At 47.7% G+C, this 26605-nt stretch overlaps 1 protein-coding gene across 3 annotated transcripts in view; it reads right to left on the bottom strand.

The window, feature by feature from the left end:
- Positions 1-254: 254 nt before the first annotated feature.
- The window catches only part of CSNK1G1 (casein kinase 1 gamma 1), a 90882-nt gene continuing 64531 nt past the window's right edge, over positions 255-26605 (bottom strand). For all 3 annotated transcript variants that reach the window (XM_056499939.1, XM_056499940.1, XM_056499941.1), the window contains 9 exons: positions 24458-24609; positions 18704-18938; positions 16382-16467; positions 14334-14418; positions 12594-12742; positions 10923-11027; positions 8175-8282; positions 6018-6124; positions 255-990 (listed from right to left, as the gene is read on the bottom strand). In XM_056499939.1, coding sequence (XP_056355914.1) covers positions 936-990; positions 6018-6124; positions 8175-8282; positions 10923-11027; positions 12594-12742; positions 14334-14418; positions 16382-16467; positions 18704-18938; positions 24458-24609 — 1082 coding nt within the window. In that variant the 3' untranslated portion in view covers positions 255-935. The remainder of the gene's footprint in view (positions 991-6017; positions 6125-8174; positions 8283-10922; positions 11028-12593; positions 12743-14333; positions 14419-16381; positions 16468-18703; positions 18939-24457; positions 24610-26605) is intronic.

Below are 26605 nucleotides of genomic sequence, written 5' to 3'. Positions count from 1 at the left end.
GACATTCACTGGCAGCTAGGAAGGGTGATTGGAAATTCAAGTATGCTTTCCTCAGCCCGCGGCCCAAGGTGGGCGCCAGCAGCCCCAGACTGGCACGAGGGTTGTGGACATCCCCACTCAAGGACATTTCCGTGCACCCCACCATCCTCCTCGCTGGATGTCTGCCTGTGCTGGCATGGCCATGCAGAGATCCACAGATACAATGTGCATCTGTAAATGCTAAAAATAATAAAAAGTGCAACGACGACGTCAGCTTCTTTAAAACAATCCACACTGCTCTGTTACTGTCAGAGGAGGGAGGTGTCGAGGGAGCCAGAAAAAACCCCCTAACTGGAACAGTAGATTGCAAATTTCTCACAGCTTGCACATTACAGTGTAACTGTTCCCAAGGAGCCACAGAGAGAACCTGTCTCTTCCTGCTGCAGCAGTCAGGCCCTTCTCCCACCCGCATCCTCCTGCCCTCTCCACAGCCAATTGAGCCTATGGAATTTCTTCACTTAATTAAGGAGGGAGGAGGACAGAGGAGCAGAGTGCAGGGGAGGGAGGGGAGGAAAGTGAGCAGGAACTAAGCACAGTCCTCAGGTTTGCATCAACGCAATGCCTTCGCCGTAAACAACAGGAAGGTGGGTCAGCCAGCCAGCCCCCCTCCCAGGGCGACCAAGACCTGAGCCAGCCACAGTCCTGGTCCCAAAAGGAGCTTCAGGCTTGGAGTGAATGAGGGAGACCATTCAGCAGATCTACCCCAGAGTGGTTTGTTTTGGAACGTTTTCTTCTCTTTTTGGTTTAAAATGTCACTTGGATTTTTTTTGTTTGTTTTTGTTTTTCTATCTTCCTCCTATGCCTCCTCCTCCTCCCTCCTAAAGAGAAGCCCCTTCCAGTGAGACAGGGCAGGAGCTGCAGGTGTGGTGGTTCCTGCAAGGCCCAGGAGGCACCGGTCACTTGTGACGCTGAGCCGTCTTCTTCCGTTTCCTCTTAAAAAAGCAGCAGCACCTAGGGCACAAAGGACAAGGAGGGAGAGTCAGCCCCTTGCCTGGCAGCCGGCAGCGTCCCCGTGATGTGTCCACAATGTCCCCGTGATGTCCCCACTGTCCCCCCACCTGTTCTCATGCATCAGCACCTCTGCCTGCCCGGCGCGGGCCCCGCCCTGCCGGGATGGGGGCAGGTGCTGGAGGGTGATGGCACCACCAGCCCGGCCTGGAGGAGCAGCCACAGCTCGCTGGGGTCCCACAGTGCTGGCCAGGCTTCTCCCTCCCGGCTGGGCTCCTCCCTCCCAGGCTCCACTGGAACACGAGGAGCCAGCTGGGAAAGCAGTAAAACAGACCCAGGTGCTCCACTCCCTCTGTCCCACCCCAGAGGAAGGGGACTGGGATGCTGAGCTCTGGCTGCTTTTCCCAGCCACAAGACACATTGTTTTCACCACTGTTCACTACAAAAAACAAGTTCCAAAGAGACCTCGGCTCAGGGACCAGGTTTCTTTACTGAACCTTTCATGATAACCAGAGCTTCCACCCTGATCAATCACTCAGTATTGGGATGCAGAACCCTGCTTCTTCCCCCATCTGATGCGAGGGTGGTGCACAGGATTAGGGGAAGCAAGGATGGAGAGTGGAGGCTGAGGTGGGGGAGAAACGCCCAGCACAGCTGAACCGTGAGGAGCGGTGGGTTCCCTGTGGGATACACTGGGAGTAGCCATCCAGATCCTATACTCCTGGCTTCCTACAGAATTCCTTGGCACTGGATTACCCTCAGCCCACTGTCAGGAATGCTCTGCACATCTGTGTGAGTTCTCCCAAGCTACATGTCTTTCTCCATCTGTCAGGACAACTGTCCCCTGAGAAGCCCGGGTGATGCTGAAGGGATGCCTGGACAAACAACCAGAGTAGACCACTGAGTCTTAGAAGATCCTGAGTTGGAAGAGACCCACAGGGATCATCGAGTCCAACTCCTAGCTCTGCACAGGACAGCCCCAAGAATCCAGCCATGTGCCTGAGAGTGTTGTTCAAATGCTCCCTGAGCTGTGGCAGGCAAACATGAGGATGCAAAGACCATTTTTTCCTATAACCATCTGTTGTAGACTAAAAACATTCCAAGCCACTCTAACATCTTCTCCAAACTATTTTTCACTGTAATGTCGACTTTACAACCCTGTCCTCTCAGAGCTGGAGGAACTCTCACCCAGATGCTTGTCCCTGGGTGCTCAAGCCTTACTCTGGGGTGCAAAAGCGATGGGTGAGCACAACCTGCCGTGAGCTGAGCCTGCCAGCACAGATCGACTGCTTGGCACAACAAACAACTCTCCCTGTGACATGGAGAGCTCCCACAGCCCCCCAGGAGGAGGGACCCTTCCCACTGCACAGACTGATGTCTGTGATTTGTCTCTAGGCTCCTGAACAGGCCCAGTTTGGCGGTGGGAAGAGGAGAGATGCAAGGCCCTTGTCCTTGCAGGTCAAGTGATACCTCCATTGCTGCCCACCCACCCTGAGGTGTTTGTCTGCCACCTCAGCACCCCATCCCAGGCTGGAACCCCCGCCCCAGGACTGCTCTGGCATTCTGTTGTCCTGGGCCATCTTGCCCCCATCTCCTGCTTTAGCCTGTTGCAGTATTTCTCTCCCACTGTAGCCACCTTCCTTCATGGCTTCTGCGATGGTGAGTAAGGGAGACGTCACAGGGAGAGGATGGAGGATGCATGAGTGATGGTTTTGCATGCAGCAGGTAAGGGAAGAAGGGGCTGAGCAGCACTCAACTCCTTGGGCACCAAACAAAGGGAGCTGACTGACTTCTGGCTGCTTTTCCTTGTAACTGTCTTTTTAGGCTCTTATTCAGAGGTCCAGGGAAGGATTCAGGAAAGGAAATCCTGGGAGTTCAGACAGGCAAAGGCAAAACACCAAAACAAAAGGATAAGGCAGGCTGACAGTTACAGAACGTGATCTCTCTGCATGCAGATGATGCCCAAGAGAACAGCCCCAGACTACGACATACAGAGAAGCCAGAGGTGCCAGAGTATTGGAGGCGATGCCTATGGAGGGCAGGGCAGAGTCAGTCTCCCATCCAACAAGGACATTCCTCGCCACACATGGGCTTGGTCCCCTCACTCTGTGGCAATTTCCAACCATCAGCCTACCCTGGAACCTACAAACTCAGATCTGAGTGTCTGCTTGGTCCTTCACTTACAGGATACATGGCTTCCTCAAGGGGCACCTCCTGGGACAAACTGAGACTGGGACACTACAGCTGCAGCTTCAAGACCCTGATAAAGCCCCAAGCTGGGCTTGGATCAGTGCTAATCCCAACCTTTCCACCCCTTTTTTCCTGGAGAAGCCTATTCACCTGCACCTCAGCTGGCTGGAAAGGAGCCACCTTGAACCCACCCTCTCTGAGTAGGGGCTCTGTCACTAATGAGGACTCCCTGGCCTTGTCCTTCCTGTATTTCTCCAAGATGACCTTCCAAGGAAGCATCTGGCCCCTCTCCTCAATGATCAGTGCAGGATTTTTCCCTTTGTAACTGTCTGTGTGAGGAATTCCTGCAAGAGGCTCAGCCAGCCCAGGCCTGACTCTGCCCAACTCCATCAGGCATCATCTGCTCACGGACGTAGACGTTTGGAGGAGATGGAAAGCCAAATAGGAAAGGATTAAAATCTGATTTTGCATCCGTTTGTTCAGAGATCAGCCGAATCCCTCAGCTTAGTGTGGCCGGTCACACACAGCCCATGCCCTCCCCAATAGTGCAAAAGGTCCTAAAATCAAAACAGCTCTGGGTTGGCTTTGACTTTGTGCCTTTTTAGAGTTTGGTGGGTTTGGTTTTGCCAACCCCAGTCTAGTCTGGTCCGCTCCCCCTTGCATGTGGACTGGAGAGAGGGACTCACCACAAGTTGAGCATTTTCAGGCAGCTACAGAGAGTATAGAGAAAAAACACAGAAAGGAAGAAAGAGCGATTAGTTCACAGAGGTGGGATGGAAGCGAGTCGCTGCAGCCATGCAAACATGCAGTGCCGAGCGGCAGACACACAGCAGGCCTGCCCGCCGCCCGCCCCAGCACTCACACCTGCCCTCGCCACCTCCTCCTGCAGCACGGCCTCTCACCAACACCCACTTTCCAGAGGCACCACACCCCTCAGGTTCTTATCTGGAGCTGGGATCAGAAAGGGAGTCTGGGTCACCTCAGCTCCTGTCCCCTGCAAGCAGAAGGGACTGATGATGGATCTACACCTGAGACCTGCCCTCCATCAACACCCACTGCCAGAATCCAGAGCTTTTCTCCAGCTCTGCCCGTGGAGTGGCAGGGAAAGCCCATCCCACTACTGCACATCATCTCAAAACACAGAGCCCAGCTCCAGCTCCAGCTCCTGCCAGGTCTCTCTGGCACCCTTCTCTGCAGAGCAGAATCCCAAAGTCCTTTACCCTTCTTGTGTGCCTGAGGGGATTTGTGATCAGAGATGTAAGGAAAGACAAAGCCCTCCCTGTGGCAAGCAGAATGAAGCAATCTATATTTAGGAATTATGAGAGACTCCAAACCTGTCAGTGCAAAGCAGCTTGTGCTCTGCTTCCCAAAACCTCCAAAACCAATCTGGGAGCACACAAACAAGGGCTGGAGAGAGACACCATGTGGGATAGGGCCCATGTGGCACAGCTTCTTCCCACCTGGCTTGATGTCTCCCCTGTACACAGAGTGGGGGCTGGACCTGGCCTTGCTGCACAAACATGGGCTGGAGATGTTCCTGGTTCTTCCTTACATTGGGTTGTTGGATCAGAACTGTTGAGGGTGACAGTCTTCCCCATCCTAGGAGCCACATGTTGGGGGACCCTCTTTAGAGCCCATGATGCCAAACTGGTGGTCTCTGTCAGCCACACAACCCATATCTGAGAGGTATGTTGCCCATTCTGGAAGCTGCTCTTCAAGATCTTCCCCACCCTCCCAGCCTGATGAGGAGCCTGCACCAAATCCGAGGCTTCTTGGGCTGGGAGAAGGTGTGGCTGTGGCTGCTGGGATCAAGGCCAGGCCAGCTACCAGTGATCCCACACAGGTGCAAACCCCAAGGGATTGGGGAATAGAGAGCAGAATACCTTCAGGACAACCAGCACAGATGACTTACCTAGGGACATTTCCCACCCATACCCCCTTCCTTGCACCTGCCACTCTTCCTCTTCATACACAAGTGCTCATGAAGATTGAGGCAAACAATGGGGGACAAGTGGCACCATATCACCCAGTCAGATAATAACCAGGCAGCTGGGCCATGTCTCAGCACTGACCAGTTCAAAGGCAGCCCTGGGCCAATTGGCCCCTCGCTGGGGGAGTGCCAGAACTCTGTGGTGACTCTGCAGTGACAGGTCCTGGTTTCGTTCAGAGGTGAGAAGAAGGTGCAAAAGGTGACATGATGGTGCCAGATACAGGACAGGAGTCAAGATGGTCAAAGCAGCAGCTCTGACAGCAGTTCTCACCTCTGACCACAAGCTACAGGAGAGGTCAGCTCTGAGGGTGCACGTTCTCCTCCACAAGCTGCTTCTGGTTCCTCTCACTCAGTTTCTCAGGGCTGGACCAAGACAACCCCCAGGGAGAACTAGCCATCCCTGCAAGAGTTACTTCCAGACTGTTCTGGATACCTGGGACCCACCTCTCACAGCCAGAAATGAAGTGACAACTCAGACCAATGATCTCTCTGCTGAGCTGTGCTCAAGCTACTCCTACACTCACGAGAGCACAGCGTGTTCTCCCTCTGCAATGGGGGATGCTCACTGGGACTCCTGAGATCAGCTCCTGGTATTTTGGTATCTGTGTTACTGAAATGTATATCTGCCAATGCATGCTCTGAGTAAGAGTTATGTTCTCCAGGCATGACAAGTGTCAAAGAGAAGCAGCAGCAGCACTGAAGGCACCATGCACAAAAGCAGCAATATGCAAGGAAAAGGGCATGGGACACGAGCACTGAAGACTTTTTGCCACAGAAAAATGTCCCCACTCGCTTCCAAGGAGAAGGATAATGATCAACCAGAGGAAAGGCTGTTATAAAGCAAACATACTTAGCTTCCTCCACCACCTCCACCTCGGCCTGTGCTGTGATGGGGGCGTTGGAGTGGGCTCCTGTTGGGTCATCCACATTCAGCTCCCCGTTGGTTGAGCTCACCACCTGCAACACAAAGGAACACCTGGTTTGTGAGGCTCCCTGGCAAGGGCTGCTGAGGGAATGGGAAATCTGAGAAATAACCATTTGCTCCTGTCTCTTGGCACCTTCTTAGGAGGCTGCCAAGTTTTGTGGCTGCCTTGGAGTGTCCAGGCTGGAGCAGCCAAAGCAGAGCAGCAGGCTCTGCCAGGACAGGTCAGAACTCAGCTCACATAGTGCTCAGAGCTCTCCTTGAGGGACAACTCCTTGGTCTTCAACCCTTCCATTACTCGTGACCCAGGGCTACCCTGGGTTCTTCAGACCCCCATGCTTCCTTTGCACATTTGCAGAGCACTGGCACTTAATTGCATTGTTCCCAGGGCTCTTCCCACACTTTGTTCAGCTACTTGCTAAATTCCATTTTACAAAAGGCTTTGATTTTTCTCCTTGCTTTTCATGTGCCACCACTTCATTTTCATGAGGCAAATTCTGCCTTAAAGGGAATAGTGACTTGAAAGCTGCTGACCTGCCAAGGTCCAGCATGAGCTGGGGTGTCTGCTGAGGAACAATTCCACCCTCTGCAGCCTAGAAGCCACACACAGCACATTTCCTGTTCTCAACTGCAGATAAGCAGAATTTTAGTGCTTACAGTGGCACAAGGAGCTCGTAAACTGCTCAGGTTGGCAACTCTTCCCATCTGATTCCTAGGGCTGCTTCAGTGCTGCTGTCACAAGGAAACATTCCCCTCCCTGAGAGGACAAATCTCATTTTTATTTATTCCTGAACATATGTTATACATGAGATGAAAGATTCCTTACCCCTTTTTATCAATGAACAGTCCTCAGATATAATATTGCTGTGTTGGCACTTTATTTTGTCTGAGAAATCTATCAAAAGACTCCTTCCTGAGTCCCCCTTTTATTGCAGAACAGGACACTCACATAAAAAAAAATATAAATAAAAACATCTACTCTGTACTGAGTGCTGAAGTTGTACAATCACAGAATGGTTTGTGTCAGAAAGAATCTTTACAGTTCATCTAATCCAACCTCCTGACATGGGCAGGGACACCTTCCACTAGAACAGGTTGCTCCAAACCCCACCCAGCCTGACCTTGGACACTTTTCCAGGTTACTCTCTCCTCACATCTGAGAGCAGAGCTACACATTCATCAGGTCCTCTTTATCTTTGCTTCTCTGCAACTCAGTAAAATACCTTTAAATTAAAAGAGGATCTTGGATAATCAAGCCAAAACCACATTAAACCCAACTTATCAGGAATAAGTAAAACTGTCAACCTAATCTGCATTTTTCTTAGGGACACTGCACTATCTGTCTCCTTGGCTCAGCTCTGTCCTGCTCCAAGCTCTAATTCCCATTTCACCAGAGCCAGTGTTCAAGGTGTTGTGTCTTACAGCAGAGCAAGCTCTCGCAGCAAAGCTCTGCCAAAGAGGCAGTGATAGCAGAGTTGTTATTTGCTTGGATGACTCCTGCAGCTTCTCTCCAGCCTGTCCAGCCAGCTCACTCTGGCTTTAGTGCCAGAAGGTCCCTCAGCGAGCCTGAGTGACAACCAGGACAGGTAGGGCTTCACCAACAGGAATTTTTCAGGAATTTAAAAACACTGGTAATGCCTGCTCATCCTCTGCTCATCTCCTTCCAGTGCAACCCTCTGGAGATCCACCTTGTGTTCACCACACCCTCAAACTAGTGGTGATCTGCTTTGGAACAGTTCAATTCTTTTCACAGCATTAATGGGGCCTATGTACAAAAAATCCTACTTCAGCTGCCTGTACTGCCTCCACGACAGGGTAGAGGGTACTTTATAGACCAGACCTACTAATGCCACTCCTTTGTGTCTTCAGTTTAACAAATCTGGGTTCAAAACAGCTTAAAACTTTTGTTCCAACAGTAAAAGCCATGGTGTTGGCCATCACAGCTTGGGTCCCTCCCAAACCATGACTTGAGCATGACATACAGGACAGGACCAGTAAAACTGCTCTCCCAACCACGACATTGCTGCAATTTGAGGAGAATTCAGGAGGTTTAACACAAAGGCTGCACACACAGAAGAAGAGTACCTGCACTGATCCTCCATGTCTGTCTGCAGCCAGATGAGATGTCAAGTACGAGGTATTTGTCTGCCGGCTCGGCTGGATCTCCCACTCTCCTCTGCGGTCCGATGACGCCTGCTCAGGAGTTCAGGAGCATGAGAGAAACAGGAGAGGGCAAAGGTGAGTAAGGAGAATAAATAAAGGTGTACTGGTTAGTGAGTTAGTTTCTTTGCAGAAAACAAGGCATTTATGCTTTTAGGTCGGCTAAAATTCCTCTTTACCAGCTGCACCTCATTATTTACTTCCATGGTGGCTGCACTGATCCACAGGAGTGGATTTCATCTCCTCTAGCTGCTATTCTTCCATGGCATCAGGTGACTTGATCAGCCCAGGGAATGAAGCTACATTAGTACTGGGAGAAGCAGGCTCCTGCCTGAGAGCCTGGAACCAATTTCCAGGAAAGACTCCAGTAGCCACAAGAGCCAGATGTGTCTCTTTTAGCTCCACGGCCAAGTATGTGATAAACTGGCTCTGAAGTTGGCTTGAGCTGAGCTCAACACAACCTAAGGAATGACACTGAGGAAGTGATGCTGTGAATAGAAATAGAAATAGAAATAGAAATAACAGAAATAGAAATAGAAATAGAAATAGAAATAGAAATAGAAATAGAAATAGAAATAGAAATAGAAATAAATAGAAATAGAAATAGAAATAGAAATAGAAATAGAAATAGAAATAGAAATAGAAATGGAATGGAATGGAATAGCATAGCATAGCATAGCATAGCATAGCATAGCATAGCATAGAATAGCATAGCATAGCATAGCATAGCATAGCATAGAATAGAATAGAATAGAATAGAATAGAATAGAATAGAATAGAATAGAATAGAATAGAATAGAATAGAATAGAATAGAATAGAATATTCTGAGCTGGAAGAGATCCACAAGGACTATCAGTCTGACTCCTGACCCTACATAGGCACCTCAACAATCCCACCCTGTGCCTGAGAGCATTGTGCAAGCATTTCTGGAGCTCTGGCAGTCTTGGGCCATGACCACTCCCTGTAGAGCCTGCTCAGTGCCTGACCACCCTCTGGGGGAAGAGCCTTTTCCTGATATCCAACAAAATGTTCCCTGATAGAGCTTGGGAGCATCAAGTTCCCATTAACATTCATCATCCTCCTACCAGCTTCCAAATCACATGGCAAGACTCATTTTTGATTAAACCCCTTCACTTTCCAGAGGAAAAGTCTACAAAGAGGAGATTAGCTCTTTACTAGGAGTTAAATACTGTAAGAGAGAATCTGCAGTTATTACATCCAAGAACAAAAATTAGGCCATTAAATCTGGAGACCCAGACCTACACCTCCAGTTCACTTCTCAAGACTTTTTTTTTTTCTTTTTCCTTTAGAGAAATGAAATGCTTTGCTCAAGACTTTAAAGGAACATCCCTCAGAAGAGAGCTGTTTGTGTTTTGGTGAGAAGAACTTGATTTCTCCCATATTATATTAAATAATTCATCATCATAAGTAATGTTTAAGGGAAAATATGACAAAAGCTGCTGTGCAATCCAGAACTGGACTATCTGTGCAGCTCAGAAGAACAAGGCCTGCAGGCTGCCTGCATATTTTGGGATTTCTTTGAGCCTTTGTGAACTAAAATGCCTGAAAACGAAGCCAGGTGTCACTGTGCTGTCAAGGAAATGATGCCTCACACATACACAACATGAAGATCTGTGGCCAGGGTGAAAAGAGGAGACTGGCTGAACAATCCCCCCAAAACCAGGGGGTTACTGCATCCATCAGGGAATTTATTAAAGCAGATGACTGTATCAGGGCTCATACAGCAGCCCACACTAATCACCATGCATATGTGCTGCAAACAACTCAGCTTCCTGCAGCAACACTACCCAAGGAGGGGTCATCTTGAGTGCAGCTGATGGATTGGGATGTATCCTACCCTATGTTAGCTGTGTGACCCTTCAGAGCCCAGGAAGGCTGAGCCCAGACAGGTTGTTACACCCCATGCTTGGTTCTGTGCCCACAAACCCTAGCCTGAGGAACTGGGCAGAACATGGAGTTTGGGGGAACAGAATAAATCCAGAACCACTCCCTGGGAATAAGAGCAGCAACAGCTCTAGCTGGGGATCTACTGAAAGTCTGAGAATTCTATTAACACAGAAAATCCAAACTCTCCACACCAACAAAATAGTACAACGAGAAAGGAAAAAATGGGAAATTCCATTTCCCTGTGGCAGTTCATCCAGATTGTGATGCCTTCCTGAGGGCTCTGCCTGCCTGTCCTTTGTGCTTTGCAACACTCACACTGTGAACTGGACACCCTTAGAAGGACACATGGATGTTCTTGGGACACACATCCTTGTAACAGCTGTGGGCAGAGAGTACCTGGGAACAAGCTGCCATCAGCACAACTCTGCTCCATGGTCTATGTGCTGTGAGTAAAAGCACCTCAAAAATGTGGTAGTCAGGCAGTCTAATCAGGCTGGATGATCCACTTGAACCTGTTTACCCACAAACTACAGAAAAACAACCCCATTCCAAACTGGACTGCAGTTGGCTCATGATACCAAGGAATTCCACTGGTTGATACCTTATTTCAACAATTTTTGCTTTGACAAAATTCTCCTCAGATCACCATCTGTAAATGAAACACAAGCTGTCCTTGGTATGACCAACAGTCAGCCCCAGCCATCTATAATGCCATGTGGCTTCTGGAACTGGGAGAGGAGCTGGGACAGGAGCCAGGAATGCACCTGATTGCGAAGGGCCTGTTGTGATGGTCGATCCCGGTGGATGTGGCTGTCCCTTGTCACTGCAGAGGTCCCAGAGTCTACATGGACAGATCCCACGGGAGTAGGCTGCAAAATAAGGTGTTGGTTAGAGTGAAGGCTCTCACATGCACAAACCTACCTTGCTGAGCCACTAGGAAGCAGAAAAACATTAAAACACTGCCCAAAGGAGCCAAGCAGAATTACAGCCAGGGCTGTAAAATCCCTGTCATTTACAGATATGGAATTTGATGGTGGACACCAGCACCAAATGTCTTGTAATAAAATTAATTAAGAAGGTACAGTTAAGTGCCTGACTCAATGTCAGATCCCACCTAGTGTGTCTCACACAGAAAATACACAGACTTGTTTTCCTCATCCCATTGTCTCACCACTTGTAAAAATCACGCCTGCATAGAAACAGGACATGTAAAAATTAAAGCTTCATCTGCTCTCTTCTCACCAAAGTCATAATCCCTGCTCCCAACATCGAGATCTCCATGGCAACCACCATGGTTGTCAGCAATAGCATGCTTGTCTTACAAGGTGCTCTTTATCAACTGCCTTCATAATTAAAGAAAAATGGAGATAAAATCTTGATTCACAAAGGGAACGATTTCTTAGGAACTCTGTTGAGCACAGTAAGCACTGGGAATGCTAAATATAGTAAAGCACTGGCAGTAGTACCAAGTTTAGTACTGATGGCATTTGATCTGACACCAGTGACAATTCATTTACAGATGTCATTACTGGTCTTAGGGATGGGTCATGAGCAGAATGACCCAAACAAAGAGCTTTAGATTCTTCTATCATATTTCCTCATGACACATCCTTTGGCCAAGGTCTTCCTGAGTTTAATTGTGTTTTGATGATAAATGTGATTCAAGAAATTCAGGGTCATGGTCCACATGGAGTCATGGAACTGCTAAATGGAAGTTGGTTTCTCCCACATTTCCTTGCCATGTATTGTTCAGAGCTGGTTCAGCCTCTGAGTGTCCTCCAAGTTATTCTGAGTTTAGGAGAGCAAGTTTAGATTATATATTTGGGAGAAATTTCTCCCTGACAGTGGTGAGGCTCTGGCACAGGTTGCCCAGAGAAGCTGTGGCTGCCCCACTCCTGGACAAGGCCAGGTTGGATGGGGCTTGGAGCAACCTGGGATACTGGAACGTGTCCCTGTCCATGGCAGGAGGTTGGAACAAAGTGGGCTTTATGATCCCTTCCATCCCAAACCATTCTGCAATTTTATTATTCACTGAACATCCATAAGAACCCTGCCTAGATCTCCTGTACCTTTTTGATGGCAACATGACCATTATAGGGGGTTTCTATGATTCTCCTGCTTTAAGATGGATTTTAGATACTGGTTTTCAATCCTGTGCTAGACTAGGGGGAATTCAGTCTCATCAGGTTCACTGTCACAAATGGGAAAATGAGGCTTGTATGTAGAGAGGGCTGGATGAGGCTCTGTCCCTCAGGAAAACTTCAAGGCACTACAAAAACCCCCTGAACACAACATCAGGACACCTCACTGTGTTGAGAATTGACAGATTTGATCCTAAACTCACTGGCATTAATTTGGATTATTGGGATCAAAAAGGCAATGGTGGGGAAGCAGCACTGGAAGGCAAGGCACAGGATTTTGCAGGGACAACTCACAATTGGCCTGCCAACCCAGTCGTAGGCGTAGTCAAAGGTGTAGCCTTTCTTTTCAAACAGCTCTGTGAAGATGGTGCGCAGGTAGTCGTAGTCTGGTCTCTCAAAGAAGTCCAGTCGCCGGACATAGCGGAGGTACGTGGCCATCTCCTCTGTGAAAAGGGGAAAAAGCAGCAGCTTTTATCCTGGATCTTCCAAATGAGCTGTTAGAAACCAATATCTGGGCTGCCAGTGCTGCCTCTGGCTTTTCAAAACAGTCCTCAATGGAAAACAATACAAACACTTCTCAAGCAAAGATGGAAGTCCCACCTCTGCTCAAATTTGATCCATCCACACCTTGATTTATTCTATATATTTGTATTAAAATAACAGAGTAGAAATAAACTCAGTGAACCTGACAACAGGCTGCTCACAGGCATTTAGAATGGTCTTGCCCAGAGAAGCTGGGGCTGCCCCATCCCTGCAAGTGTCCAAGGCCAGGTTGGATGGGGCTTGGAGGATCCTGGAATAGTGGAAGGTGTCCCATCATGACATTGACAGATCCTGAATATTCAAAACTGTACCAACAGGGGGAGGCTCCCAGGTTAATTTACCTGAAGGGGGTTAATTGACAGACCAGGGTTTGGTGTTAAGCTAATTAATTGCTTTCCTCCATCTGGGTCACCCTTTGCATGCACAGAACATTGAACCCTAGGAACTCCTGTCCTGTCTCTTCTTGGCTCTCCCTTGGCCCATCACCTTGTCTTCAGCTGACAAAAATAAGAATTATCAGTAAAAACTGCTTATTGATGCTTAACTCTGTCTGTGGCTTGTAGCCTCCATGGAGGTAAAAGAGGGGGAAAAAAAAGGAGAAGAAAGAATCCTCTCTTTTAAGTACCTCCAGAAGGTGGACAACAACCAGTTTCAGGCAAGGAAGGGACAAAATTCATTTCTCTCATCTCCCATCAGCCCAGACCTGAGGGAGCTGTGAGGAGGAGTACTGACAAAAAGATGGGAACAGCCAACCTGAAGCTGTTCTGCTTGGAAATGGGTGGTTTTTGAAAAGAGACATCTGGGGAATTACAGTGACTTGAGTGAACAATGATCCCATTCCGGGCTTGCTGCTCCTCATGCTGGGAAAGAGCCATGTGGCACAACAGCTCCTACAGGAATTGTGGGTGCTCTCCCTGGTGTCAGGACTTCAGAAACTCCCCACAAAACCTCCCAGGCTCACTCTGTGGCCAGGGGACCCTGGGGAAGGCACTAACTCTGTATCCTGCTCTCCCAGCTCCAAGGTCTGAAACAGGAGATCAGGTTTGGGCTTGGCTAGAAGCACCAAGTGTTTAGTAACACTCCCCTTAAAACTGCTCCCAGAAGGTGGAATTCATGGACAGACACACCATCCCATTTTCCAAGCTGACCACCTACACCTGCAACAACCTTCCATGTGGAAAAGAATTAACTCAGTAGTTCCAACATGGTCATTTAGGAGAGGGAAAATAATGAGGAGCTCTTCTGGAAGGAAGCCAAGAAGTAAAGCAGGCATACAGGCTCTGTCCAACCTCCTTGATGAGTAGAGTTTTGTTCATTTTAAGACCTCAGGCCCTGCTAACTTATAGCAGCAGCTCCAGTTGTTTGCCAGCTTAAGGAACAACATGATGGTTACACATCATTCAATACTTTCTGACAGAGGAGTGCAGGCCCATCCTATTGACAAAAAAAGTTCTGGCCAGGTGCACTCACATGATCCCATCAGGGCTTTACCTGGAAAGTTCTCACAGAGAACTTCAACTGGAGTGTTTCTCTTTGTGTCCCCAATCTTCTGATATCTCTCTTTTAAGGTGTCAGCCTGCAGCGCACAAAGACAAAACAGTTGTGGAGAAAGAGTTCAACCATGTGAGAAAGGACATGCTGTATGGGAAGAAAAACAAGGTATTTAATGCCCATTCTGGCTGACATCAGGAGATGTTACTTGTAACTGAACTGTATCCTAGACAACACCAGTAGGAATATTTCACAGGCTGTTGGGAAGGCACATCCAAGGATGTTCCAAACATCTTTGTTCAAGAAAGGCATGACCCTTATTAGTGTCTTACAAGGCTCATTTCCCACAGCCTGAGGACTGTGCAGGGAAGGTTTCATGGGAGAAGGAAATAAAGGTGCATGAACTGCAATGGCACATCAGGATCTCCCCAGGCTTAGGGCCACTGAGCTGCCTTCACAAACAACAGGAGAACAGACCCAGCACACAGCAATCTGAGTATTCCTCTGTGCAACAGGATGTTACCACATTAATAATAACTCTACATCAGTCACAATTCTCCCAAAACCCAAGCTGCTCTCACACAGCCTTTCCTTTCACCCCCAAACCATCCATCACTCAGCACTGGTTTAATATCTGGTCAACAAGGAAATGAAACCATTTGCAGTTGGATTTCCCACCTAAATCAACCTGAGGCAGAGAACTCAGCTCCAGCTGTCACCCTGAAAGTGGAGCTTCTTGCCTCCATTTCAAAATATGCCAATTAGACCTGGCAGCAGCATAATTAACACTGTAAACATTCTCTGCAGATCCAGCCTTGACAGCACAGACCAAAAGTGTAAGCAGAGGAAACCTAGAAGGGCAAAGATGCCACATTCTAAATCCAGCTGGAGAGTCAGTGTTTGCCCTGCACCTCAAAAAGGAGTGAACTAATTTTTATTAAGTTCAGCACTGGACTGAGGAACTTTTGTAGAACCTTGTATAAACCTGGAATTATTTTACAATAATTTACAGGATGAATTTACAGCAGGTAAGTTCAACTAAACCAGAAAGAAAATACTTACTAGAATAACACAGAGAGGCATGGACATAAAATCAGAGAGAGTCTGATTTCTTTCACAATCCCTTTCATCCTTGAAAAACCCTTCTTTGTTTTTATGAGCTGCTGCCAGCATTTTTGGCATGTGCCTGATGAGGCTGAGCTGAGACTAACTGGATAGGTGGTGAAAAACAGCTGAACAAGGTCTATTAACCCAGCTGGGTCTATACCCACTGACCATTGCAGAGCTCTGCCGAGCAGCTTTGGCTCCTTTTTCCAACAGGAGCTCTTGTCTTGCCTGATAATCCCAACCTGCTCAGACCCTTCACTCCCTTCAATTCCAAAGCTGAATGCAGTAGCTTAATCATCAGGGAGGTGATGGAGAAGTGAAGATGCAGCTTCCAACAGCTCTGGAGCCAGCAAATGACTTACTCCTTGTTAGCTCAGCTGATGGATGTTGGTGGCAGTTGGCAACTCAATTACTCGCAGCTCTCCACATTGTACACAGCATCTCATAAACTCCCCAGCACTGAGTGTCCAGTGTCTCTGGAGGGAAGCCAAGCCAAATACTTGTGCCAGAAAACCAGTTTTTCAAGCTGAAGTCCATCTGTGCATCTCAACCCATCAAACTGCTCCCATTATAAGCACGGATCACAGATGCAGCTGGGGGATTGTGTTGCTGTAACTGGAATTTCATAAACAATCACGGTGTCCCAGTCACGCTCCAGTTCGGGGCAGCTTCCAATCACAGCTCTCTCCCTGCTGTCCCTGTCTCTCTCTTCAACCTTCTCTCCAAAACTGTACCAATTTGGCAACTTGAAGTGCCAGCTGATGTATTTCTACCTTAAAATCTTCCCTGCAGGTAAACTTAATGCCTCAGTGTCAGGCTTCAAGGACACAAAGCAGCGGACAGTGTTTCTGACTGGATTTGCCAGTGTTCCCCCAGAGGATTCTCATTTGGGTAGAGAGTAGCCAAAGTTTTAAAGGACAAAACCTAAAGCTCAAACCTACCTTCAGTCCTTGCCAGGGCAGGCTGCCTCGGAGGAAATACATGAACATATGGCCAAGGGCTTCCAAGTCGTCTCGACGACTTTGCTCTAAAAGAGATGACAAATTATTGCTGCAGAAGCAAAAAGGGCTCTGAGATCTCAGCAGCAGCCACACCTGTATCTGAGATAAAGGTACCACAGGGACATCACTCACAGTCTGTGGCTCAGATCTTGTGCAATACCAGAAGCTGTTTCAGAAAGCCAGAAAATGTGTAAAATCAGCCAGAAGCCATGAGATAACATGGGAACTGCACAACACACATCCAACCTCTTAATTGCAGAGGAGTAAAGCAGTGTCCCAATTTTTCTGTGTGGTGGTGCTATGTGGTGCTGGATCATTTCCTCTGGACTAAATGGGAACAGGATATCCACAACCAGCTGCAGGGATCTACCCATGCACAGTGCCAACCCTTTCCCAATTGCCTCTGCTGCTCATCAGAGCAGATCAAAAATAGCTCCTTCCAGTGTCTTGGAACACTTGCTGCTGCTGCCATGCAAATGTTATCAGTATAAATGAAGGGGAGAAAAAGGGGCACAGAGCCAAAGGAAAAATATCCAAAAACAAGCTGCCAAAATGTATCCAAAACCCCAGGGGAGGACGGAAGAGAAAGACAGATGTGGAGGCAACACTGGGCTGAGCTGAGCTGCTTTCTTGGACTCACTGAGCTTGTGGACTCATTGGGTGCAATCCCCCCTCCTCTGACCCCCACCTGCTCCAAACAACCTGCTCTGTGATCCAGAGCAGATCCAGCCCACTTAACCCACAGGAGATGCTGGGAGTGGGAACACTCAGAAGGGAACTGAAATGACAGTTCCTGCAGTTATCCTGATAAAAAGGAGGGGAAAAAAGAGGATGCCCTGGGTAATTTAGTGCAGTGATGCAGATGGACTTCCAGGAAGATAGCTGAGTGCACCTGTCTCTCAGAAAAGCTGCAGTCAGACTCCTGAGTTTGAAATGGGAAAGGACTGATTCCACCTGGGCTGGTGTCACCAGCGAAGCATCAGCTCCTCACAACCCCTCTGGGCAGGGACTGCCCCCTCAAATACAACCCCAGAACTGATTTGGACCCTTTCCCTGCATGAGCCATGGTGGGAGTTGAAATCCTGTGGGAAATGGGTCCTAAGGAAGGCACACAGTGCACTTCACACAAATACATGTTCCCTCCCCACTGCCTGCACCAGCAGCTTCCCACTGCACCCTCTCATTCCTCCATCCCTGCCTGACTCTTCCCTTTCCAAAATTAGAAGCTAGGCCCATCCCTCCTTACTCCCCAAAGAGAGTGAGCTCTCCAAGTGGGAACAAACATCCTATGAGGCCTCCTAGAGAATATTCCATTATCTCACTGCTTCTATGGATTTAAGAGAATATAAACATTTAGTAAGGGTATTTTTGCCTTTCAGCCACAGAAATGTAACCTTCTGGTAGAAAAGAAAGTAGCAAGGAGAGGAGATGAAAGCCAGGTTTATAGTTATGTAAATAATTCATTTTCTCCAACCAATTACTAGGTCAGGGAACATCCAACTCTACCACCTGGAACTGGAAGGCATTGGGACAGTGCTGTGCTATAAAAATCTATTTGTCTATCATCCAGTGCAGCAATCACTGCCTGCCTGCTTGTCTTTTATCAGTGCAGGGCTGCTCCCAGTTATTTAGTTCTTAATAAAAACTGCAATTATGAGGCTTCCAACATTTCAGCTGGCTCAATTCCTCAAAAGAGGGAAGAAAAAAAAAAAAGCTACACAACTGTAAACAACATTGGGAGGTTCACAAATAGCTTCAAGGGTGCTAGAGAACTGAGCCAAGATGATATGGGAGGTCTACAGGATTCAAATGGCAAGCTGGAATGTGTCCAGGGAAGGGAGTAAAGCACTGGAGCCAGGGAAGGAGCTAGAGTACCAAGAGCACCTGAAGGAGCTGGGAAGGCTCAGCCTGGAGAAAAGGAAGCTCATGGGAGACCTTCTGGCTCTGCACAGCTCCCTGACAGGAGGGAGCAGCTGGGAGGGAGGAGAAGTGGACTCTGCTCCCAGGGAACAAAGGACAGGACAAGAGGAAACAGCCTCAAGCACCACCAGGGAAGGTTTAGGTTGAATATTAGAGAAAATAATTCACTGAAAGGATGTCAAGGATTGAACAGTGGTGGAGTCACCATGCCTGGAAGTGTTCAAAAGATGTGTGAATGTGGCACCTGGGGACATGGTTTAGTGGTGAACATGGACTCAGTGATCTCAGAGAGCTTTTCCAGCCTAAAGGACACTGTGCAAGTGTCCCCCCATGCAGACAAACCTTTGCCAAGGTGTGTGTTGATGGACATGTATCTCGCTGTTCCAGTGAGACTCTTGTGCTCCCTGTAGGGAATGTGTTTTTTGGTTTCTGGGTCAATGTACTCCTTGGCCAGTCCAAAGTCTATGATGTGAATGACGTGCTCCTTCTTGTTGCCCTGCCGGCCGATGAGGAAATTCTCTGGCTTGACATCCCGGTAGATGAGGTTCTTGGAATGCACGTACTCCATCCGAGAGATCTGCAAAACCACGAGGGAAATGTTACTGTCAGCAGAGCTGGGAGAGGAATCTGTCATCCCCTCCCTCCCAAGGCTATCATGCTGTGCTCCCTGCTTTATTCCCACGGAAATGGCAAAGGCTGCTCCTGAGGCGTTACCACTGGGATGCAGCTCTTGGCAGGATGCCACGGGGAGCTGCAGCAGCCTTTTTGCACTGATTCTAAACATTCTAAGCCAGTTACCAAGAGCTCTTCCCTTGCCCTCCGCCTTCCCCTGTTGCTGTGTCTTATCACCCTCCTCCCTCGACCCATATGCTGTCTTAGACATGCCAGATTCTTCATGGAGGGGGATTTTTGGGCAGGCAGAAACTTTACAAGCTTCAAAGCTGACTAAAATAATAATTAATCTCATTGCTGTCAACTAGAATATTTTTCAGCTTTTGATTAACATTTTTCTGGAAGTTTGACTGAATGGGAAGGTGAAAGGGCAAGAATCCCACTTCTGAGGTGATGGAGTGCCTCTAACAACACACTTCATTCAGAAGTTCATCATTAAAATTGTTTTGAAACCAAACACATTGCAGGTGATGTCTGAACAGGCTGTCAAGCAGTTCTCCTTTGGGTCCTGAACTCAGGAGATGATTCCAACTGGAAACCTCAATTTCATTTCATTTATTACCTTTAATTGCCTTTATGTTTCAAATGAACACACATGAACCCACCATGTACGACTGTCCTGGTCACAGCTGCCCTGCATGCCAGAGGCTCAGTGGCTTTAAACAAGATGCTTCTTTGGAAAGGCTACTGTGACTGACACAGATATTTATGGGCCAGCAATGCTACAAAACCTCTGCAGAGCTCCAGTTCTCAGTCCCCAGAGGTCACTGCCACACTGTTTGAGGGACAGCACAGTGCCAGGATATCCAGGGGGGCCACCAGGTGGTCACTCCACTGGGTGGATCCTGGTGGGAAAACACTGCAGGCTAGAGGGTCACTGAGCCAGCTCTCCCCCTGCCAGCCTTCCAACCCCCCTGCTCACTCTGTTGGGCTGGCAGACCCTGCCTTGCTCCTTCCTTCTCGTTGAATCCAGACACATTCCCAGCTGGCAAACTGAGATCACTCTTTCTCTTTACAGATCTTGGACTCACACCTGGTTTTCAAAGTCTACATGCATGTGTGATCCCCCATCACACCCCCAGGCCCTTACCATACACCCTATTTTAAAGGAAAATCTCCTGCATTTCCACCTCTCAGAAAAAAGCAGCAGGCAGGAGGGGGCAGCCCTCCCTATAAAATAAACAGCTGTACAGGGAGGGCAGCAGACAGGGGAAAATTGGCTGAGGTGAGTCAGGCTTAAAAACCAGAATTTGCTCAAAGACTCTTCAAAGAAGGGAACAGCACGTGCTGCCGCTCCCTCCTCTCGATGCAGTGATTGATTCCAATGTGCTGAGAAAATGGGTTTCACGGTAACAGCCATTATTTCCAATCAATTACAGCCTGGTGCAGAGCACAGCAGATGCTCTTCAGTCATTCTTCACACTTTGAATCACCTACAGGACACAGCAGCAGGTTGTGAGACAAAAAGCCATGTTGGGAGGCAATTCAAATGAAGATGCAACCCTTGAAAGTGGAACAAAGAGTTTCCTTGCCTCTCCACACATAACAAGCTTCCAAGCAGAGCCTGACTGGCTCATTTGATTTGTTCCTGCTACCAGACAGCTCAGTTGTTGAAATCCCAACAGCAATTAGAGAACCTGAAAAGGGTCCATTTTTCTCTTCTTTAAAAATTCTCAGCAAGTTGCAGCAGGCAGGACAGCAACCTGGACAGCTGAGGTGTCAGATGAGCCAATATGCTCCATCAGCACTCAAGGGTAAAATATGCAGCATTTATCTTCCTGCCTTTTTTCCTCCCACCTGCCTTTTTTGCTTCCACCATACACACACAGCTGTTGTGGGGTCTTTCATATTCCTTCTGTACTTCCACCTGCCTGGATGGTTCACACTGGAGAGCTCTGCTCAGCCATGGCAGCAAAAGACACCGAGGAAAAAAGATGTTTCTTGGAGTAGCTTCCATGCTTTATTCACCCTGACAAGACACTCTCCCTGCTTGTGGCTGCTGTGATGTGGAGTGTCTGGGCTGCATCTCCCTTCCAGACTCTGCCTGAGCACACATGAGCAGCAGTGCTGTGGCATCAAACCCTGCACAGCTGAAGCTGTGCAGTTCCCACTCCAGAAATGTGCTGGATGCAGAGGTGCAGTCCCCACTTTGGGTTTGAACTACAGGCTCAAACATTCTGCATTCATTATTTTAGGGGCAGAGAATCCACTCCAGGAACTGGGACTAACTTGGAATTGCTCTAACACTGGAAAAACAGCAAGCATGGGAGCACTAGGGTAGATGAAAGACTGAATTACAGAGGGAGTTCCATGGCCACGGAGAGCTGAGTCCATCCTTGGAGCCATAAATTTCCATTTCAATGTCAGATAAACCCTTAGGAGGGGGGAGAATCCCTTGGCACAAAGCAGGACCCCTGTGCTGCAGAGGAGAAATGAGAGGATATTGTGACATTTAGCAGGTGCCAAAGAAACCCGTGCTTTCATTTGCCTTCCTCCTGCCAAGGCAGCAAGTGTAACAAACCCTCTTCCCCCAGAAAGGTAACTCTTAAGGGGCTGATCTTGACAGCAATTCCATCTTCCTGATAAATTTGAACCTTTCTTCCACACATCACCCACTTAAATATACATCAGATCAGCAGAGAATCAAATTAATCTTGATCAAAGGCAATTTTGATGGTCACTGGTAGAAAAACACCTTGCCACAACTTGGTCCAGATCACATCCAGAGAATTCTTCCAGTGCCTGGTGGCACAACAGAGCTTGTTGTAAGCTGTTAGTGAGCATCATAAAGGCTGGACTGGGCAAGAGTGAAAAACAGAAGCCTGAATTAAAAAAAATTCTCACCCAATTTATGGGCTGTAGGGACTGACACAGCAACCATATTTTAATTGCCCAGCTTGGCTTTGTTCAGGAGCTTCACTCACTGGAGTTGATCTACTGGATGTCTTCAGCTGCATGTGGAGTATGGAGAAAGCAGTTTGAGTCTGAACAATTCCCAAACAGGATGTCCTTCCTGAGGACTCACTCTCCAGTCTCTCTTGCCCTCAGCCAGGAGAGCCTTCCTGATGTAAAACTTTGAATTCTCCTGTAATCCCATGTGGCATTTCTTAAGAGACATTGCTCTTGTTTTTTATAGAGAAACTCCTTTTTCTTCTAACACCTGTGAAGGATCCACTCCAGTCCTGAGATGCTGCAACCTGTCAAGCTCATTCACACCAGCCAAGCAGAAATACATACTGAAAAATATCTTTCCAGGATGTCTCTGGTTAAAAACTGACCATGGGACTGGATGCTCCTAAGACATGGGGATCATCCTAAGTATGAGGAGAAAGATCAGGGGACAAATGCCTATGGTTTGAATTACAGCAGATTAAGCAGATTTAGCCAGTCAGAAGCAATAACAAAATGTAATTCATGAATGTGAATCCAAGGAGTTTGAGAGTCCAGCTTTCCTTCCTGTATGTCACACACTGGAGTGTGACAGTGACTGCAATCATTCAGTGTGGGAGAAAGACAATTTTCCCTAAAGTCTTGTAGCTGGAGCAAAGGGTTTTCATTTCATTTGGGCAGTAAGTGCCAGCCCCTTTGGAAAACACTTCTCCCACGGCCAGGTGATGGGGCACACCTGAGGATGCTGAATCTGTCTCCTTAAATGTGCTTAAATGTGCACACTCCAAGCTGGCAGCTCAGGAAACCTTCCTGTGAAGACTGAGAAGATCCTACAGCATCTCCCCTTGGCCAAAGGAGCACCTGATCCTTTGAGAGAACATCAGCTCCTGCATTTCCTGCTTTTGCTGTACTCCTGCATCAGCCTCAGCATGAGTTTTCCAGCTGGCACCCACTGAGTTGCAGCCTGGCCACAAGATCAACAGGTGATGCCAGTGCAGAACATCCAAGCCCAGAGCTGAGCTGCAGCCCTGGGACTTGGCAAAAGGCAGCACCCATGGCTGTAACAATCTTGATTTCCCCAGAAGTCCCTTGGGAATGAATTTACATCTTTATATTTTCCCTCCAAAGGTCACACAAGCCGTATCTGAGGCATTGCCAGCTGTTGCCACTTGATTTAATCAAAGCCAATACTATAAATTGGTTTTCCATTGGTAAAGAAATACTCAAAACCAAGAGAACTTGACTGCTTTGCTGTGGGAGGTCTCAGTACCAGGCAGGTGCTGTTCTAACTTCTGCAGTTCTGACCTCAGTTTTCCATTTATTATTCTGCCATCAAACTTCAGTTTATCTGGAAAGGACTGTGTTCCTCATCCCTTACACCTACTTTTCCCTACCATGCTTCTATCCACATAGCTACTAATGTGAATATACAACTCCAACTCTGCTGTGGAATATCTGGGTGATCTCAGATTCTGGCTATCCAAACAGGTATCTTGGATATCTGGCTATCCAACATCTGGTATCTGCAGATATTTAGATCCTTGGGAATCAGTGAACCAGTCTGAAAACAAAAAAAACCAAACTAGCTGGCTGGGCCCACTGACTTGTAGAAGTTTCTGCAGCACATTTAGCATGTTCAGCTTTCATGTCATTCACTTTTAACACAAGCCCAAAACCAAGCCTGGATCCCTTCCAGCTTGACTTCCTTTCTTTCTCAGGTACATTAAAGGCTCTGTGATGTTGCCCATAGAACTACTATATTTCAAGTGTCAGTAATTTAAATCCATTTGATTGACCAAATTTGTGACCAAATTTGACCAAGGCAGAGCCCTCAAATGCTGGAATTTTGGCTAAGGAGGGCTCAGCTCCCACTGCCCTGTGAGGTTTCAGCCTGTGGGCAGCCCAGTAGCACCAAACCAGTAGAACTGGTAGGAGTGTGGGAGGGTGCTGTGCTCTGTCCCATGAAGTGGTGAGAAATGAGATGCTCCTGGGATGTCCAAACAGGGAGGGAGCTGGGGCAGGTACCCAGCAGGGACATGTAGGGGACGTGGGACACAAGTCTGCAGGAATCCAGCTTCACTGGTTCTTCTGCACAGGGAGCCAGTTCCTCATAAGCAATATTTGACCTTCCCTTCATAGGCAGGAGTCCTTCTCATCCCTGAGAAGTTTTCTTTTATAAGAAAGATGGAGAGGGACCTTGGACAAAGGACTGGAGCGACAGGACAAGGGGAAAGTGCTTCCTGCAGCCAGAACACAGGGTAAGATGGGATATTGGGAAGAATGTGAGGGTGGTGAGACCTGGCATTGGTTTCCCAGAGAAGCTGTGGCTGCCCCATGCCTGGAAATCAAGGCCAGGTTGTATGGAGCTTGGAGTGGAAGATGTCCCTGGCAGGCAGGGTGAGATCAGATCTTTGAAGGCTCCTTCCAAACCAAAGCACCTGGTGATTCTATGATGGAAGAAGAGTCTCTGAGCCCTGAACCTTGCACTGTGCTGATGGATGGACAGCCAAGGAGAGCCCAGAGCCCATCACTCACCAGCTGAATGGCGATCATCAACACCGTCTTGAGAGTGAACGTCCTGTCACACAGGTCAAACAGATCCTCCAAGCTCGGCCCAAGCAGCTCCAGTACCATGGCATTGTACTTTCCACATGGTCCAAAGTAATACACCTGGGGGAGCCCTTCAGCTGGAACAACAGGAAAAGAACTGGAATCAGTCAATGGGACAAAGTTAACTCCCCTCCCCCTGCACGCACACCTTTTGTAAAGGCAGAGTTTTAGTGTCACTTCTTGAGTATTCTATCTGATCCTGCCCAGTAAGGAAATAACCAGCACAAACTGTGACTGAACCAAAGGGCAAACCAGTGCAAGCCCTTCTCAGATACACCCTTGGACAGACAAATGGATTCCAGAGCAATTAACAAGAGCACCTGAAAGCACAGAGCTCTGGCAGCTTAAAGGCTTGGATTTAGGGAACAAGACACAGAGTTCCCTGTGTTCCACTAAACACCAGCCCCAGATGTGGGCTGGCACTTGTTGAAGCAGTTGGGGAGATGACAGCCCTTGGAGAAAATGAAGCATGGCCAAAAAAGGGCTGCTTTGTCCCTTGTTTTTCAGCACAACCTTACACAAAGCTTACACTCAGTAAAAAGGAAAAAACACTTTTCCTTTAAAAAAGGAAAAAGTTTTAAATTTTGACCAATCACCACACAAAAACAGGTGATCATGGTTGTTAGCATATGTGCACACACACAGCTATCAGTATGGAACTGGTAGGAGCCAGAGCCCATGTTCCCACCCAGCAGACTGCTCTGTGGGAGTACAGTGTTGATGCTCAGCTGGCAGGGGTTTTTTCTGAAAGGCATCAGAAGGAAAGGGACAACACCAGCCTTGATGATGGAAGACTCCAAGAGCTGCAAAGCACTCCTGGAATTAACTTTGAGTCAAAGAGGAAGCCACAGCAGCCCATAGAGGAGGAATTTAGTGCAGGTCCAGCTGCTCATTTTGCTAATCAGCACCTGCACCAGCACTCGGCGTCCCAGCATCAGGGCAAAGCTGGGCAACATGTTTAAATATCTAGGTATTTCCAGTCCACACCTTACAAGCAGCTCCAAATCACAACAGAAAGGTTTTGTTTTGAAATATAGGGCTTTGTCTTATGTCAAAACAAAATATTTGCTTGAATGCCCAAAAGCATCCTGCTATTCAACATAAAGGCTGAGCATGAGGAGCACTGCTATGTGTGCAGCCTTTCTTCCCACAGAGATCCATAAATTATAGCACATGGGACCTGAAAACACTGATTATTAATTTTATGGCATGTTTTAAACAAGTGCAGGCACACACCTGGATTTGCATAAGTGATCAATGTCAGATATAGCAAAATACTTGAATAATTAAGTGCACAGTTTGGTGTCAGCTCTGTGAGGTGCTCAGTTGTAACCTCACAGACAAAGATTACCTGAGGAGGGTTTTAATCTCATTAATTCACATGCTCAGGGAATCTGTCATCAGGATGCATTAATGGGATATTACAGAGTATTGCAGGAATTCCCTGTCTAACCAGTGTTTTGTGTCCCATGTAAAACATTGACCCAACCTAGATTTGGGAAGTTGCTGCTCCTAAGAGAGCTCCATGCTTTAGGAAGTTATTTTGGAGTTATTAAATCCTCTAGGAAGATAGGATGGTTTGATGCAGAAGCAATTCAGAAAGCCAAACAATGGTGGGATATGATCCAGGCAGTTCCAGGATGCTTTCAAATATCCCCAAATCAACACAAATGGCAATTTAATGTCATCAGCTTAGTGCTGAAGGCTGGAATAATTGCAATAGCTCTTGAAGTGACTCATGGTGAGCCACTGGGTTTTCAGTAAAGTCTGATAAGGACTTACCTACAAAGTCACCTCTAACACCAAGATCAGCATCTCTATTTCTTAGAGAATAATAGAGTAATAATAGAGAATGAGAGAGTAACAGAGTATTTTATGCAAAGTTTAAACCTGAGCCCATTATAGATTGTAGATACAGATAGACAATGAGTACCTCTACCACTATTTCTACAAGTCTCAAACAGTGGAACTGAGGAAGGAATTAGGATTAGGACTCTGCTAACTAAGATTTGCAGGAGAATAAAATTGCAGAAAGGAATTTCTGCAGTTTTTCCTTCCTTCTTAGGGAAGGTG

The sequence above is a fragment of the Oenanthe melanoleuca genome, chromosome 10, assembly GCF_029582105.1.
Source record: "Oenanthe melanoleuca isolate GR-GAL-2019-014 chromosome 10, OMel1.0, whole genome shotgun sequence".
Classification (NCBI taxonomy): Eukaryota; Metazoa; Chordata; class Aves; order Passeriformes; family Muscicapidae; genus Oenanthe; species Oenanthe melanoleuca.
This window is presented reverse-complemented; position numbering and strand designations above follow the sequence as displayed.